Genomic DNA, 15,436 nt, shown 5'->3' on the forward strand with positions numbered 1-15,436 from the left:
TGCAAAACAAGTTACTGAAATGTGTATCTGGCCGTTAGGCAAGGTTTAACACCTCTTACTTTTGTGAAAAGCTCCTAAAGAGGTAGTTGTAGCTGTGACACTGACAAAAACCAATGTGTAACTTTGGCAAGGGATAGTGTGTATGCAACAAAATTGTGCTTGATTTTGAGCTTTCATTGGAGGGAAAAGTATCCAATTCTCATGATTTTAGAGGCAACCTTGCCTGTGTGAACCAAGTGTAAATCAAAAGTGCTTTTCTGGTCTTATACCAAATTTCTCTAATGTAGATCTTTCCCAAAATTTAATGACTGTAGTCCCTCTAAAATGCCTGTAATACTCCTCATGTCAGCTCATACTTCCAGTGTTGCACGTGCATTACAACCATTGTTTGCATTAGATTTATTTCAAGTAAGGCTAACTGCCATGTGCACCTTAATCTCTAATCTGAGTCAAGATTGCTGGTGTAATAGCTCCAGTAGCTCACTTGCAAGCTGTGCACACAGGGAACAAGATCTTCTAGTGCCACATCTTTCATCCCTTGTATTGCAAACTTAACTTGGTGACATGTCTCAGCATAAACTATCATATTGTCAGCTGGTCTCAAGCTGATGTTTGATTCAATTGGGCAGAGGAAAAGATCCAGGGCCAGTTGAACTGGAGCATATTGAAAACCCAGCTGTACGTGAGGAAGCATATTCAGGATTACCAAGCTGTGCCTTGACAAGATAAGGACTTAATAGGATATCTTCAAAATCATTTAGGGATTTAGTTGCATGAGCCCTGTTGAATATTAGTGGAATTTGTGCACCAAAGTGCCTTTTGAAAATACCACTAAAGGTCCTATGCAATAAGGCAAAGAAAAACCTGGTTTCAGGTGTAAAGCTTAATCATTACGGGACTGGACCAAATCCTGTGCACTTGCTCTACATGACATGGAGGCTGCTTGTGATGTGGAGGTGGGGAGAGGATGGCTAAGTGATGGTGATAAAAGGAAAGCAGCACCTCCACATGCTGGGTGGATCATGGGGGTTTATAAGGAGCTAAACAAGAGATGCCCAATCTGTTGCTGGGGCTTCAGGATCCCTTTAGGATAGATGTTAGAGCTGTTGATTAATTGCAATTAACGCACATGATTAACTCTCAAATTAATCACAATTAAAAAAATTGATCCGTTTTAATTGCACTGTTAAATAATAGAATCATTACAATTTATTAAATATTTTTGGATATTTTTCTACATTTTCAAATATATTGATTTCAATTACAATACAGAATACAAAGTGTATAGTGCTTTATATTTTTATTTCAAATATTTGCCCTGTAAAAATGAGAAACAAAAGAAATAGTATTTTTCAATTCACCTCGTACAATACCATAATGCAATCTCTTTATTGTGAAAGTGAAACTTACAAATATAGATTTTTGTGTTTTGTTTTGTTTTTTTGTTATGTAACCAAGGTGATTTAAATCACTTAGTCAGGAAGACTTGATTTAATCATGGATTACTACATAAAAGTGCATTCTTGTTGGCTGTTATAATGCTAATACATATTCTTTACAACACAGATGTAGGTTTCATTTTTAGAAGGCACACACTATACATTTTTAAAGTGTTTTATTTTGAAAACTTTTCTGATTTAGTTTTACAGCCCTATCAGAGAATGAATGATTGTTTGGTTATTTCATTTACCAAAGGTAATTGAAGCAGATAGTTCTCCTCCCAGTGACTTCATAAATATCTCCAATTCAACAGGTTAATCATTAATATTTGAAGGATTTTCTTGCCATGCTGTATTAGGAGGAGTACATCACCAGACAGACATTTAAATGGTTTTATTTAACTAAAATAACAATGTTACATATTCTGGATTTTTTCTTCAACAGAAAACATATTATATTTTAACATAACAAGCATGTGAATTTTTGAATTTAAACATTCAAGTTTTTTTAAAATCATTTTTTTGGGGTGGTAAAATTGTTAACTAAAATAGTTAAATGAAATATTTTAAAAAATAAATAAATCTACTATGTCAGCCAGGTCAACATGAGAAACTTAAAATATTGACTTCTGCAGCTTACTGTCGTCTTCACCTTCATTTTCCTGTGTGTTCATAATCTGGAAAAGAAAAACAAGCTTTCCTGCTTTTTCAGGTTCCAAACAACTTCTCAATTTGGAATGAATTAGTCCAAAGGAAGAAAATATTCTTTCTACACCAGTAGAAAAAGCTACTGCTGTTAAAAGTGAGATTATCACTTCAACAGTCTCTGAATCCAAGTGCTTAAGTGACTTCCACCTGTACACTGGGGTGACTTTCTTTCAAACATATATTTCCAAGTTGTCTCTTTTATGGCCTGCTGCCGTTATAGGTTTTCCCTTCTAGTGAGAGAATGGTATGATAGATCTCAAATCAATGAAGGCTATCCCCAGGAAGACCGTAAGACTTCTGGAATATGCTGCTCAAACAGTTTCACTTTTGTTTCTGTTGCCTGTTCCTCCCTTCTCACATTTATCTCCAGACTTCTTCTCCTTGTCCAGATCTGTTCTGTCCCCAACAATCTTCTGTTCATTGAACTTTCTGAAACTTCACACTTTTAGCGAGAGGGATGGGATTGACTGTGTGTACACAAATTTGCAGAGGGACAATAGAGCTGAGGTCTGTTATTTCTCACCTCTATATATTTAAAAACATATTTTTGCTGTTAACAAGCATGTTATCTCTGGAGACACAAATCCCCAGTTTGAGAACTGCAAAACTAAGCATCTCTGATGGTATCTTCTAGACTGAGCACTGAGTCCTATTGGTGTAGATAGAAAGATTAACCCAAATAATGTATACAGAAGCCCCCGGAACCCCATAAAATTGGGTCCCTAATCCATGAAATATTGGAACTCATAAAACTTTTCTTAAACATTACATGAATATATTGTCTCATTCTGTAGAATTTTTAATCTCTATTCCATGATAAGATCTTTCAGCTATAATCTTTAGATTGCTTCTTGAGGGGAAAAAAGCTGTTATAAAAAAAAATCCAATTTAAATAAAAATCAGATTTAAAAAAAATTGATTTTTATCCACCTTGTATGTAACTTCACTCAAAAACAAAACAGTGTAGAACTTTAGAGCCTACAAGCCCACTCAGTCCTACTTCTTGTTCAGCCAATCTCTAAGACAAACAAGTGTTTTTACATTTGTGGGAGATAATGCTGAAAGTGAGAACAGGCATTTGCATGGCATTGTTGTAGCCAGCATTGAAAGGCATTTACATGCCAGATATGCTAAACATTCGTATGCCCACCCCGCCTGCTTCAGCCACTGTTCCAGAGGACGGACATCCATGCTGATGGTGCTTGTTTTAAAAAATAATGCGTTAATTAAATTTGTGACTGAACTCCTGAATAGTATGTCTCCTGTTCTGTTTTACCCGCATTCTGCCATATGTTATAGCAGTCTCGGATGATGGCCTAGCACTTTTTAAGACTTTCACTGCAGATTTGACAAAATGCAAAGATACCAATCTGAGATTTCTAAAGATTGCTACAGCACTTGACCCAAGGTTTAAGATCAACAGTGCCTTCCAAAATCTGAGAGGGATGAGGTGTGAAGCATGCTTTCAGAAGTCTTAAAAGAGCATCAGTCCGATGTGGAAACTACAGAACCGGAATCACCAAAAAAGAAAAATCAACTTTGTGCTGGTGGCATCCTGCTCAGATGATGAAAGTGAACATGCATCAGTCTGCACTGCTTTGGATTGTTATCTAGCAGAACTCCCTCGTTAGCATGGACACATGTCCTCTGGAATGGTGGTTGAAGCGTGGAGGGACATGAATCTTTAACGCATCTGGCACATAAATATCTTGCGGTGCTGGCTACAACAGTTCCATGTGAAAACCTGTTCTCGCTTTCACGTAACATAGTAAATAAGAAGTCGTCAGCATTATCTCCTGCAAATGTAAAAAAACTTCTGTCTGAGTGACTGAACTTGTAGGCTCTAAAGTTTTACATTGTTTTGTTTTTGAATGCATTTTTTTGGGGGTACATAATTCTTATTGGGATATGTAAGGGTTAAGTAGAGACCTGGGAAACAGCAGGTGTGCTGGTATGGTATTAGGGAGTAAAGTCACAGGCAGATGCCATTTCTTTGCTTAATAGATAAGTGTCATCCCTCCCCCTCCCCTTCATCTTGTTGGGAATAAAGAAGTGTTGCAGCTGCATAAAAAAAGTTGTCTAAAGGATACTTTTTTGTGTAAAGAACTGTTATCTCCCCCTCCCATCCTTTCCCAGCTACATAAATGAGAACTGCTCATGGCCCCCTCCTTCCTCCCCATAGAACTGCTAATTAAGGGAATTTGTAGCAACAGACACTGCAAAGAACTGTATTTTCAAGGTAAAAATGTCTGTATAATATGCATAATGCTGTAATCAGTCAATAGGGGTGGGTGTTTCTGTTACTTAAGGGTTTTTGGGGTACAGATGCTCCCCGACTTACGCGGGCATTCCATTCTGGAACTCCTTGCATAACTCGAATTTTGTGTAAGTGGGAAACATATCTCTGACTATTACGCCCAAACTGCCCCCCCCTCCTATTTCTAGCTTATAGAACTTTTTCCGTAAGATCGGATTTGCGTACGTCCGGTTTATGTAACTCTGGGAGCATATGTATTGTAACGGATGTAGGAGTATGCGTGCAACCTAAACAAAAAGAGCGTGCTGTAACTAATTCAGTGCTTACTGGACAATTGGGTCCAGGAGAACAAGTATCACAATAAAGGATTCCATCCGCTCAATCTACCTTCTGGGTCAACCTGCTGCTCCTCCTCCTAACAGTTCTACATTTTAGAAGTTCAGCTTTCATGATAAAGAAATTGTATTACAGTACTTGTATGAGGTGAACTGAAAAATACTATTTCCTTTGTTTCTTTATAGCACAAATATTTGTAATAAAAAAATGTAAAGTGAGCACTGAACTTTGTATTCTGTGGTATAATTGAAGTCAATATATTTAAATATTTTAGGATGTTTTCTATATTTTCAAACAGTTTTCTATTATTGTTTAATAGTGTGATTAATCACGATTAACTTTTTAAATTGCATGACAGCCCTAATAGATATTCATTATCCTAACTAGCAGAGGAGATGGCAGCCTGTCCATTTTAGCAGGAGGAGGGAGTGTGTAAGGGGATCCTTTGCAGATAGTCTTCAGCCCTTTATTGTGAAACTTATTGTACAGATTTGGGGATAGAAAGAGTTTTGCAGGTTCTTACAAATATCACAGCATTTGTAAAAGGCTGGACATAGCTTCACATGAGGGCACTTCCTCTACTCTGCCAGCACTTGTTCCATTAGTGGCGTCTGCAAAACCCATTGCCTGGTCAGTCTCCCTAATAACTGCCAGGAATTTTCATTCCCTCGGGTGCATGGGACATCGCTGCCAGTCAGGCTGGAAGTGCTCAGCATGGCATACACAGCAGCTGTCTGAATATGATTGGGTATTATCCGGAATTGTGACCAAATAGGTGGCCCACAATGGGGATGTGGTTCCATCAGTGCTCTCGGTTTGGGCAGCCTAGCTGTATGATTTGTGGCACACTTGCTATCTTAATCACCTACACCACAACAGCACTCCCTCTCTGGGCTTCCTGACCCAAAATTGGTTGCCTCTGTTGAGGGGAACACTCAGTTTCATGGTTTTGGTATTGCAATGTCAGCTAGCTCCCCATAGAGGTACAGAAAAGCCTCCTTTCCTCATCCTGAAGTTCTAGACCTGGTTCTGCTTATCCTTGATCCCTAGCACAACTTAGTTCCTGCAGTCTTTGGTTGCTCAGTTCCCTAACACGGGGGCAGTCTCTCAATAACAATGTCTCTTAAATTTGAAGGTCTCCATTCATACTTGGCAGGGGGAAGGAATGTTTGTTTCCAGCCTCCAGCTTCTTGGGAGCTGCAAGAGGAAGGCTCTTTGCATTGGAATCCTTCCTTTCTTCAGAAGTCTGAGGCTTTCTCCCCTGTGAATAACTCCACTGAAATGCATGACTTTGTGAACACTAGTCAGTGGAATAGCTGAAACTTGTGGGCTCACAGCATAATACAACTACCATAGGTTAAAGGGTATTTTGAAGCAAGCAACTGTGTTTTGACTGCTTTCACCATGTCTTCCTGTTCTGAAAGGGGAGTTGCACCAGTGATTTGAAGATTTCTAGAATTTTGTAACATTACTTTGCAGTTCCAAATTAAAGGCTAATAACTTTTATATTTGAAGTTATGGGCATTGTTTTGGTATTTACCGTGCACTAGATTAGTGATCCCCAAGCTGTAGGGAGTGCCCCACAAGGCGTATGTGGTGCATTGTTTACCGGGGCATGTGGTGGGGTCCAAGCCAACCCTCGTGGTGGATGGGAAGGGGAGAGAGTGTCACCATGCCCCCAAGCCCAGCTGTGGTCCCAGCCAGAGCTCTGCTCTGTCTCCAGGCTAGCTCTGCCTCTAAGCCCAACTTCTCCCCGTCCCCATTTCTGCCCCCAGCTTTGCCTTCAGCCCAAGCTCCTCTGCTGAGTCAATTGTGCAGTAGTGGAGTGGGGAACATGGACAGATTCTGTTACTGGTAAGGAGAGGGACTATGGGAAAAGTTTGGGCACCACTGCACTAGATCTTGGCAAAGAGCATTCACTATTAAGATTCATGTGTTTTCTTGGTGTGGGTAGAAGTATTAAACTTGTGTAATTTTTGAGAACAGCTCAGTTTTTGGAGTACTCTATATCAAGCCCTTTTTGTTAAAATAACTTGTTTGTTGCCACAGGCTCCACCCTGGATCCTGACTTGACCTATTAATTTTCAAGCTGGTCTTACTCGTTTTGGGATGTTGAACAGCATCCAAAATTCAGCTAGAAACAGAACTGCAATTTCAGAAAGGATCTCACTTCTCTGTAATGACAACAAGAGCATTAGATAATATTTTTAAAAAGTGGAATGGTTATAGATCCTATAAACTGTCCTGTAAGTGAGAGGGTTTGTAAGAAACTTCCCCTGTGAACATGTTGTTCCTTAATTACTTACTTTGGGGTTTTTGGACCTTCCTCAGATGCACTGGTACTGGCCATTGTGGGTGATGGAATACTCTATTAGATGGATCACTGTTTTCATCCAGTATGGAAATTCCTGTAGTGGACACTCCAATTTTACAACAATTGAAACAGAGCATATTTTAGTCAGGAAGGAAAGTGAATATGGCACAGATCTGCTTCCTGAACAACAGAAATGAAAATACTGAAATCACTTTTTACTGTCTAACCTGGACATTGATTGAGGTAGTAGTGTGCTAGGGGGACTGGGAGGATGAGTTGATCTCTAAAGAATAAATCATCATGCTTACACAAGGAGACAGAATTGCATAATGAATCTACATGCTATTTGCTCTCGGATGCTTGCTTCAGGCAGAAAGTTTGCTCTTTGTCATCTTAAGACAGATGTTGACCATAAGCAGGGACGATCCTCCTCTGTACAGGAGAAGAGATTCAACCATAGACAACAAAACCTGCCCCTCAGTTTGGACACTGCTCCTCTTTTTAGTATGCTTCACTTCTCCTAAGGAAGATGCTTAGTGTTTTCCGTCCTTTGGCTGCTGGAGTGGGTTTTACTCTCCCCTCTGCTGCATACATGCCACAATACTTTCTCTTTTCATCCCCAATTTACTGTTGATTTGAGAATGGATCTGTGACTGGATTCAATTTTTCTGTTTTTTGGGAGTACTAGTACTGTTGGTTTGGACTATCACTCTGCCAGCAGAACACCAGTTTGCCTAATGACTGTAGAACGAAGGCTTGACTCAACTCTTGTTTTGCCTACTCTTGTAAGTCAGGGATGTGTAGGAAAAAATGAGCCATGTCAATACCAAGAGTATAAAGAAACTATTCCATGAACTACTCGCGATTGGGGGTAGAATGCAGGATGGTAATTAGAATGACTGTTTGTAGCGTTCAGTGTTCCATGATTTGCCAACATTTTGAAATATTTTGGAGGATCCAGTTCAAATGATTCCAGGATAATTGAAACTTCCCAAACCCTGGTTCCGGACCTGTGATTCGTAAGAACTTAAATTCTTAATTTTAGACTGTTCTGCTATCACATGGGCATATATAGACTACAGTCCATTTCAGAACTTGGAGCTGAACCTTTGAACTAGTGGAAGTTATTAGTGAGCTCTTGAGAGTTTGGTTTGCAACTTCAGCAGTCTTTGATTGTGGTATCTGTTTCTGTAGGTGTAGGTACAATATGGGATATTTTAACCAGTTCATTCAAACTCTAGGAACTAAAAGTAGGCTAGTTTTCCTGTTGAACAAAGTCCAAGTGTCAATTGTAAATACCCTTGTAGAGAGTTTTGATCATCCTTTGACAGCAAAAGTTTTTTTCTGCAAAAGTAAACTGAAGGAATAAAAATATAAAGGATACTTAGTCTGCACTGGAGACTTTTTTTACTAGATTTTTAGCCTAATAAAATAGGCTAACGTGTATTATAATACTAGAGCCTATGTGGGTGACAACTATATTTGCAGTTTATGGCATAATTTTGAAGATGTCAAATACTTCTCAAATTTGAACATAACGGTTTTCAATGAGTCCTTGAGACAATTATAAGTTTAAATAAGTGGAATTTACCCTTTAATACTTTTTCTGCTGTCTGTAGAAATGGTTTTTTTCTGTAGAATGATTTATTTTCTTTGGCTGCAGTTGTATTTGTCCATAGACATTTCTCTCTGAGGAACTCCAGCATGTTGGTAAAAGCATAGTTTGCAAGTGCTTGATTTTTTCCGTTTAAAGTGTCCTCTCCTTTTTAGGTCAGCTAGAACTAAGACTTTACAACTCTAATATGATTCAATGGTTCCTGAGGTGGGGCACATGCCCCTCACAGCAAGGATCGGCAAAGGCAGTACATTGACAGACAAACTTATGTAAGGGAACCAGGGGAGTATAGGGGCCCTTGATACCAAAATTCTACTTGATGAAGGCACGTGGCACAATTATTTCAGACTTTATGTATGACTTTAGAACTGTAGGTTTTATGTAGATCACTTTGTGTTGAGGGAGAAACCATAGGTGCTAAGGTGAAGCCATAGTTAGATTATAAACAGAGTAGTTTTCAGGTTAGTAATGGATTAGTTTATTATTTGGAGGAGGAAGTATACAGGAAATTTTGAAGTTGTGGTGGATGGCAGTTACTGAAAACTATGGAGGGATTGTGAGATTTAAAATTAATCTGAAGTGTAATAGAGTGGAGGCAATATGCATTACCTTGCATAAATGTAGAATAATACATATTGGTTAAAATAATTGAAACTACTCAGAAGTTGATGGGATCTGAACTATCAAGTTACGCTGAGGTTGATTGGCTTCTAGTTGCTCTGTTACACATGAAAAGAGAGCACTGTAAAGATGGCAGTTGTAATGTCTTGCACACCTTTTATTTAAATGTCTTTAAATGTTATGTTTAAGTCGTCATTTGAAATTTTTCCTCTCCTGGAAGAAAATATCCTGATGACTATACATGAGTACGGATTATGGTATCTTGTCTAACTGGGACTAATTAGATTGTCTTTAGTCCCTTGCCTTTCCTTCTAGATGGAGAGGGTCAAGAAGGGATCCCCGTGCAACTGTGTATTTTGTCTCCTTCCTCTAAAGCATCAGGGATGGCCAAAGCTGGAGATGGGACATTGAGGGCTGTGTCTCTGAGGTGGTATGGAGCATATTCTCTTATGTGCTTAGCTGTCTGGTTCTTGCTCAGAATCTAACTGATCACCATATGTGGGGTCAGGAAGGAAATTCCTCCCAAATCAGGTTGGCAGTGACTGTTTTTTTTTTTTCCACCTTTCTCTGCAGCATGGAGTGTAGGTCACTTGTCAGGATTATCTGGTGTATCTCAATTAATTCCCTGACATCGCAGGTGCCTCAGGCATTGGTGCACCTATTCTGTGCCTGTGGAACATAATAGTTTAGTCTCCTGTGTGCTGTAATCTTTTGGTGGTTTGGTGCTGGGTTTTGTTGGTGAAGTGTGATATATGCGCGCATTATATATAGTGTGTGTGTGTATATATGTGTGTATGTATAATATAAAGTATGTGTGCGTGTGTATGTATGTAGACTGTCTGAGTAGTGAGCTGGTGGTCCCCTCTGGCCACGGAGAGGCTTCACCTATCTCCAGAGTACTGATGAGCTATTGAGTTTTTAGCTTGATTTATCTCTTCACTGTACAGCTTAATTCCTACCATTAACTTGACCTACAGTCAAGAAGAAGTACTCGTCATCTTAAAGGAATGAATGCAAGGTGTTCATTTGCCACATACCTGCATAAACTAAACTAAGACTTTTACTGAAAGTAAGACTTGATTGACTGCTTTCACTATAGTTCATAAAATGGTCATAGATAATTGTTTTGGCAAGAATACATGAACAGTGTCATTAATCTTAAAGTGACTTTTGCCAGAGGGCACAGTAGCCTTCAAGATATCTGATCATATAGCTATTTAAAAAAAATTAGTCCCAGACTTCCCCTTCAGCATTAACTTACTGATTCTTTAGCTAATTTTTGTCTCGTGTCCCAAAACACATTTTACTGGATTGTTTTAAATAGTTCTACTTCTCGTAATAGCATTTTCTTCTGTATTTTCCCGTGCAGCTAAACCAGGTGGACGGGTGAAATGTCAATATATTTCTGCTGTGGATAAAGTTATCTTTGTGGATGATTATGCAGTTGGATGTAGGAAAGACCTCAATGGCATCTTGCTGCTAGACACAGCTCTGCAAACACCTGTTTCAAAGCAAGATGATGTAGTTCAACTTGAATTGCCAGTTACAGAGGTAAGTTCTAAATTGTTAGTATATAATGACTTTGTACTAGAGGTAATGAAATTGTATTGGGTTCTTAATGTAATATTAAAGGATTGCATGCCTAATGGGATAATATTTTAATGTAAGTCACCATAAAGCAGTAATTACCCTCCACCAAAACTTGATGGTGGATAGTCCAAGCTAAAATCTGGGAACAAAAAGGGCACATAGCCAGTCCTGCTCCTGCTATCCAGCTGAGGCATTTCAGAAGAGAAACCTGTCCAGCAATCACTAGAGATAGGGACCCATTTCCTGCTCTGTTGTAGTCAACCAAGCAGCGGTTCCTGCTATCCATTCCAGAAACCACTGGCCAGACTATGGAGCTGTTAGATCATGTGCCTTCTAGGCTTTCAAGAACAAGGAAAGAGGGATGAATGGCTAACATGTTGCCTCCGCTAATCAACTAAATTCCCCTCTTTCTGAGAGGTGATTAAAAACACCACCTGGTCATTGAATACCACTTGAAGGAAGCTTGCCCATCTAGCTCACGATGGAAGGATGAGTCCTGGGGTCTTGTCGAGACTCTGAGTTAAGGTGTGGTGTTAGCACATTAGCTAACATATTTTAAGAGTCCATTGTAGACAGTACAGTATACTTCTAACATGTGCTAAGCTGTTTGAGGAAAGCTAGACTCTAGCAAAATATGTTAGCACATGTTAGATAACGTGTTAACGTGAGACTGTAATTCTTACTCAGCAAAAGGCCCAAGCTGAAAAGAGCTTTCCAAGTCCTCATGCTTACTGCTACATTGCCAATTATATGCAGCGTATATGCCTTCTGGGTGACTACAAAAGCTTGGCTGGTGTCAAGGCTACATATGAGGACCCTAAGGCTATGTCTACACTACCCGCCGGATTGGTGGATAGTGATGGATCTGTCGGGATTGATGTGTCGTGTCTTGTCTAGATGCGATACATCGATCCCTGAACGCGCTCCCCATTGACTCCAGAACTCCACCAGGGTGAGAGGCGGAAGTTGAGTTGATGTGGGAGTGGCGGCCGTTGATCCCGTGCTGCGAGGATGCGAAGTGAGTCGATCTAAGATACATTGACTTCAGCTACGCTATTCTTGTAGCTGAAGTTGCTTATCTTAGATGGATTCTCCTCTTCCCCTCCCCCCCAGTGTAGACCAGGCCTAACTAGCCCAACACACTTCCTTTCCTGGGTTCTGCTCTCGTTTGCTGTGTTGCTTATGATGTGATACAACCAGTATTCAGTTCCATGGCCGTGTCAGTTTCAGCAAGAAGATCCCTGTATCTAAAACAGTGGGTGGTGGACCCTTTTTCAGGGTCTGGACTCTTCTCTTTAAAGACTGTTTGGGAAGGAATTGGCCATCAGCAGGACCAGCTTCAGGGAGTCTAGGGCCTTCTTGCCAAGAAAAAAGCAGGGAATGCTATTTTAATGCAAGAACAGTCTGGCATAGTTACCTTTCATTATTAGAGGTGGTAACACCATCCCCAGAGAGCCCCAGGAAATTTTAAACAGGTGTTCCGAAGAGAGCATGGGATCAGGTGGAAGAGTCTCTTCATCCATGGCTGGCCCTGTATTCCCTTGTTATCCTAGGCTTTCACCAGTCTCTCACTCTACATTTATTAACTTTTGGTATGATGCGTCTGCAGATGAGGTTCTGTATCTTGTACCCATTTATAATACACTGGATGTGATCCATTGGCTTGTGACAGCATTGTGAGGCTTTCTGCTCTCTTTCCTTTCACCCAAATATTCTTTCTAAACTCATCACATGATATACTGATAAGTTTTCATCTTCTGAAGAGACTCGGGAAGTATAAGGAGCCATGAGGATTTTAGTTTCCTCTTCCTCTGAGGAGCAGCCTTAGCTTGGGAGACTTATTGATTTGCTTCCGTTGTCTGCTGCTCTTTGGGGAGTGAAAACAACGTACATAATAATGGCTGGTAGACCGCAACCCAGGAATCACCCCAGGTGGGTGGCATGGTGTGTGTCATTGGAAACTGGTGCTCCTTTTAAATTATCATCTTCAGCTATCTGCCAGCCTGCAAGGTAGCACATGTCATTTGGAAGTATTTTTGTTTTTTCCCAGTCCCAAACTATGAAAGATCTGACAAAACAGTTTCCTCAGAAGATGGCCTGTTAGCATACTGTAGGAACTGTGCAATGTGCTTCACGAATAAAATACATTTCCTGTCTCTGATACCTTGATTTAGATACTGAATCCATCAAGTCTTAAATTTTCCAGGAGAGTAGCTTCTGTATCCAGACATTAATTTTGTCTCTTTCCACATGTTTTTAGGCTCAGCAGCTGTTATGTGCTTGCATAGAGAAGGTAGATGTCTCCAGCACAGAGGGATATGACTTGTTCATCACACAGCTGAAAGATGGCTTAAAAAATACCTCACATGAGACAGCAGCAAACCATAAAGTTGCAAAGGTGAAGGAAAGTGTCTCCAAAATTCTCTAACGCTTTCTAAAATAAATAAAGACACTTCATTTCCATTGTATATTTTAAGGACATTGTAGGTCACTTTTTAATTGCTATACATCAATTCTTATGGGGAAATTGGATTTGCTTAACATCATTTCGCTTAAACTAGCATTTTTCAGGAACATAACTACAATGTTAAGTGAGGAGTTACTGTACGTCTATTCTAGTCTAATAGTATAGTTGGTCTGAGCAGCTTCACCAGTCTTCCTAGAATGGCTTTCCTTTCTTAACAAGTATAAAATTCTTTCTTTCTGTTCCTCGGAGGCTTGAGTTTGAGTTGTAGACTTCCTTGTCTACAGTGTAACAGGATTTGTCCTAAAAGAGAGAAGCCTTCCAATTCCTCAGCAACAACAACAAAATGTAATTGAAAGAATTTAACCAATTTTAAAATATCTGCCTAACTCTTCACAGCAACATAAAATAAATATTTATGTAGCATCCATAGGTTAGGCTCTTTACAAGCAGTAAGAAAGACCCCAAAATTTACAGTCATAATACAGAACATAAACAGACAACAGAATGGGTAAAGCAATGCAATACTTTTCAACTTTTAATTGTAATTTAAATGCTTTTGCCCGAGTTGTTTTGACAAGGGGCTGGTCTGTTGTGTTTCAGTCTTAATTCAGGGGATTTGTGTCGATTAACATGCAGTTCTCAGGGACTGACTGGTGGGGCTATTGCTTCAGTATGAAATGCTCTATTGCAGTGATACTCAGACCTCAGTGGTTGAGGAGCCAAATTAGCAATCAGCGTTACCCAAAAGAGCCACAGTAATAGCTGGCTATAGTACTATATATTTGTATTAAAACAATATGATGGTAAATATTTTATGCGTATAATATCCATCCTCACAGGAAATAAGTTAATATTTCAGTGCAAATTGATAAGTTAATTGTTTAACATAGTAAAAAGACCCTGATTGGTTAATTTGCACTTGCTGTGTGCTCCACATATTTGCAATCAACTAGGTAAAGTAGCATAGGAGTACATTTACAAGTGTCCAAAGGAACCTTTGGACTTTTCTAAAATAGGTGCATTTTGAGTAATCTTTGATTTTATGGAAACTCAGTGTACCTGTTAGTTACCTTTGTTGAAATTCTATATTCTATATCATAATACCAAAACCATATTGTTTTGCAGTTTACTTTAGCAATAGGCATATCAATTTACACTTAAAAGTGGACAAATGTTTCGTCCTCTAACAACTTTCCTGATTTCTCTACAAAATGGAATACTGTATCGAAAGCTGAAGATTTAAATAAAGGATGATCTGCCTCTTTAACTTTTAACGAAAAAAGTTTATAAAACATTTAAATATCAGATCTCTATTTCTAAACTATTTTCTGAGTAGGCATCAAACTTGACCTCCAGAGACTTCTGAACAAGTGGTGGTTTAAAAATCCCCACTAAAACTCTACAGAGCAACTGTATAATTTCAAAACTTTTATTTGTAAAATACATTTCTTCAGACATTAAAGACACTTCTAACTGAGAACTAAATTGGGATATAAAAAAGCATATTAAGTTTTAAGGTATCTCATATGTTTTTCCTGCTTTTATAACGCAAATGACTCAACTATTTATTATAATTCACCAAAAAAAATCTTAATTGAGGCATTTTTAGAGCTCACATTGCTGAGTTTGGCTGTCGTGCAGTATTGAGTGGTATAATCAAATGAGATTACAAACTAATAAAAGCACTCATTTTTCATGAGCTGCAGTTTTAAAAAAATTGAACAAATATTTTTGAGTTTGTGTTTTAGTAAAATTGAACACAAGACTAGGCATTAGTATTTCTTGATTCTTGTTTCTGATTTCCAGGTGAAACATTTGTATTGTAATTTCTTGTAATAACTTGGACAATTTTTCTTAATTCAGTGGGCAACAGTTACGTTCCATCTTCCTCATCATGTATTGAAGTCTGTCGCCAGTGCCATTGTAAATGAACTTAAGAAGATAAATCAAAATATTGCTGCCTTACCTGTAGCTTCCTCTGTGATGGATAGGTTATCTTACCTCTTACCCAGTGCGCGACCAGAACTTGGCGTGGGACCTGGTCGATCTGTGGACAGGTATATTAAAAATGTAATGGTGAATTTTACCT

The 15,436-nt window shown here is 39.0% G+C and overlaps 1 protein-coding gene across 1 annotated transcript in view; it reads left to right on the top strand.

Moving 5' to 3' along the window:
* Positions 1 to 15,436, top strand: part of BIRC6 (baculoviral IAP repeat containing 6) — a 338,471-nt gene that overhangs the window by 6,034 nt on the left and 317,001 nt on the right. Inside the window, 3 exon segments of the mRNA XM_030557127.1 lie at positions 10,660 to 10,841; positions 13,141 to 13,278; positions 15,211 to 15,404. Of these exon segments, the coding sequence (XP_030412987.1) occupies positions 10,660 to 10,841; positions 13,141 to 13,278; positions 15,211 to 15,404 (514 nt within the window).

Source organism: Gopherus evgoodei, chromosome 3 (assembly GCF_007399415.2).
Source record: "Gopherus evgoodei ecotype Sinaloan lineage chromosome 3, rGopEvg1_v1.p, whole genome shotgun sequence".
NCBI classification, from domain to species: Eukaryota; Metazoa; Chordata; order Testudines; family Testudinidae; genus Gopherus; species Gopherus evgoodei.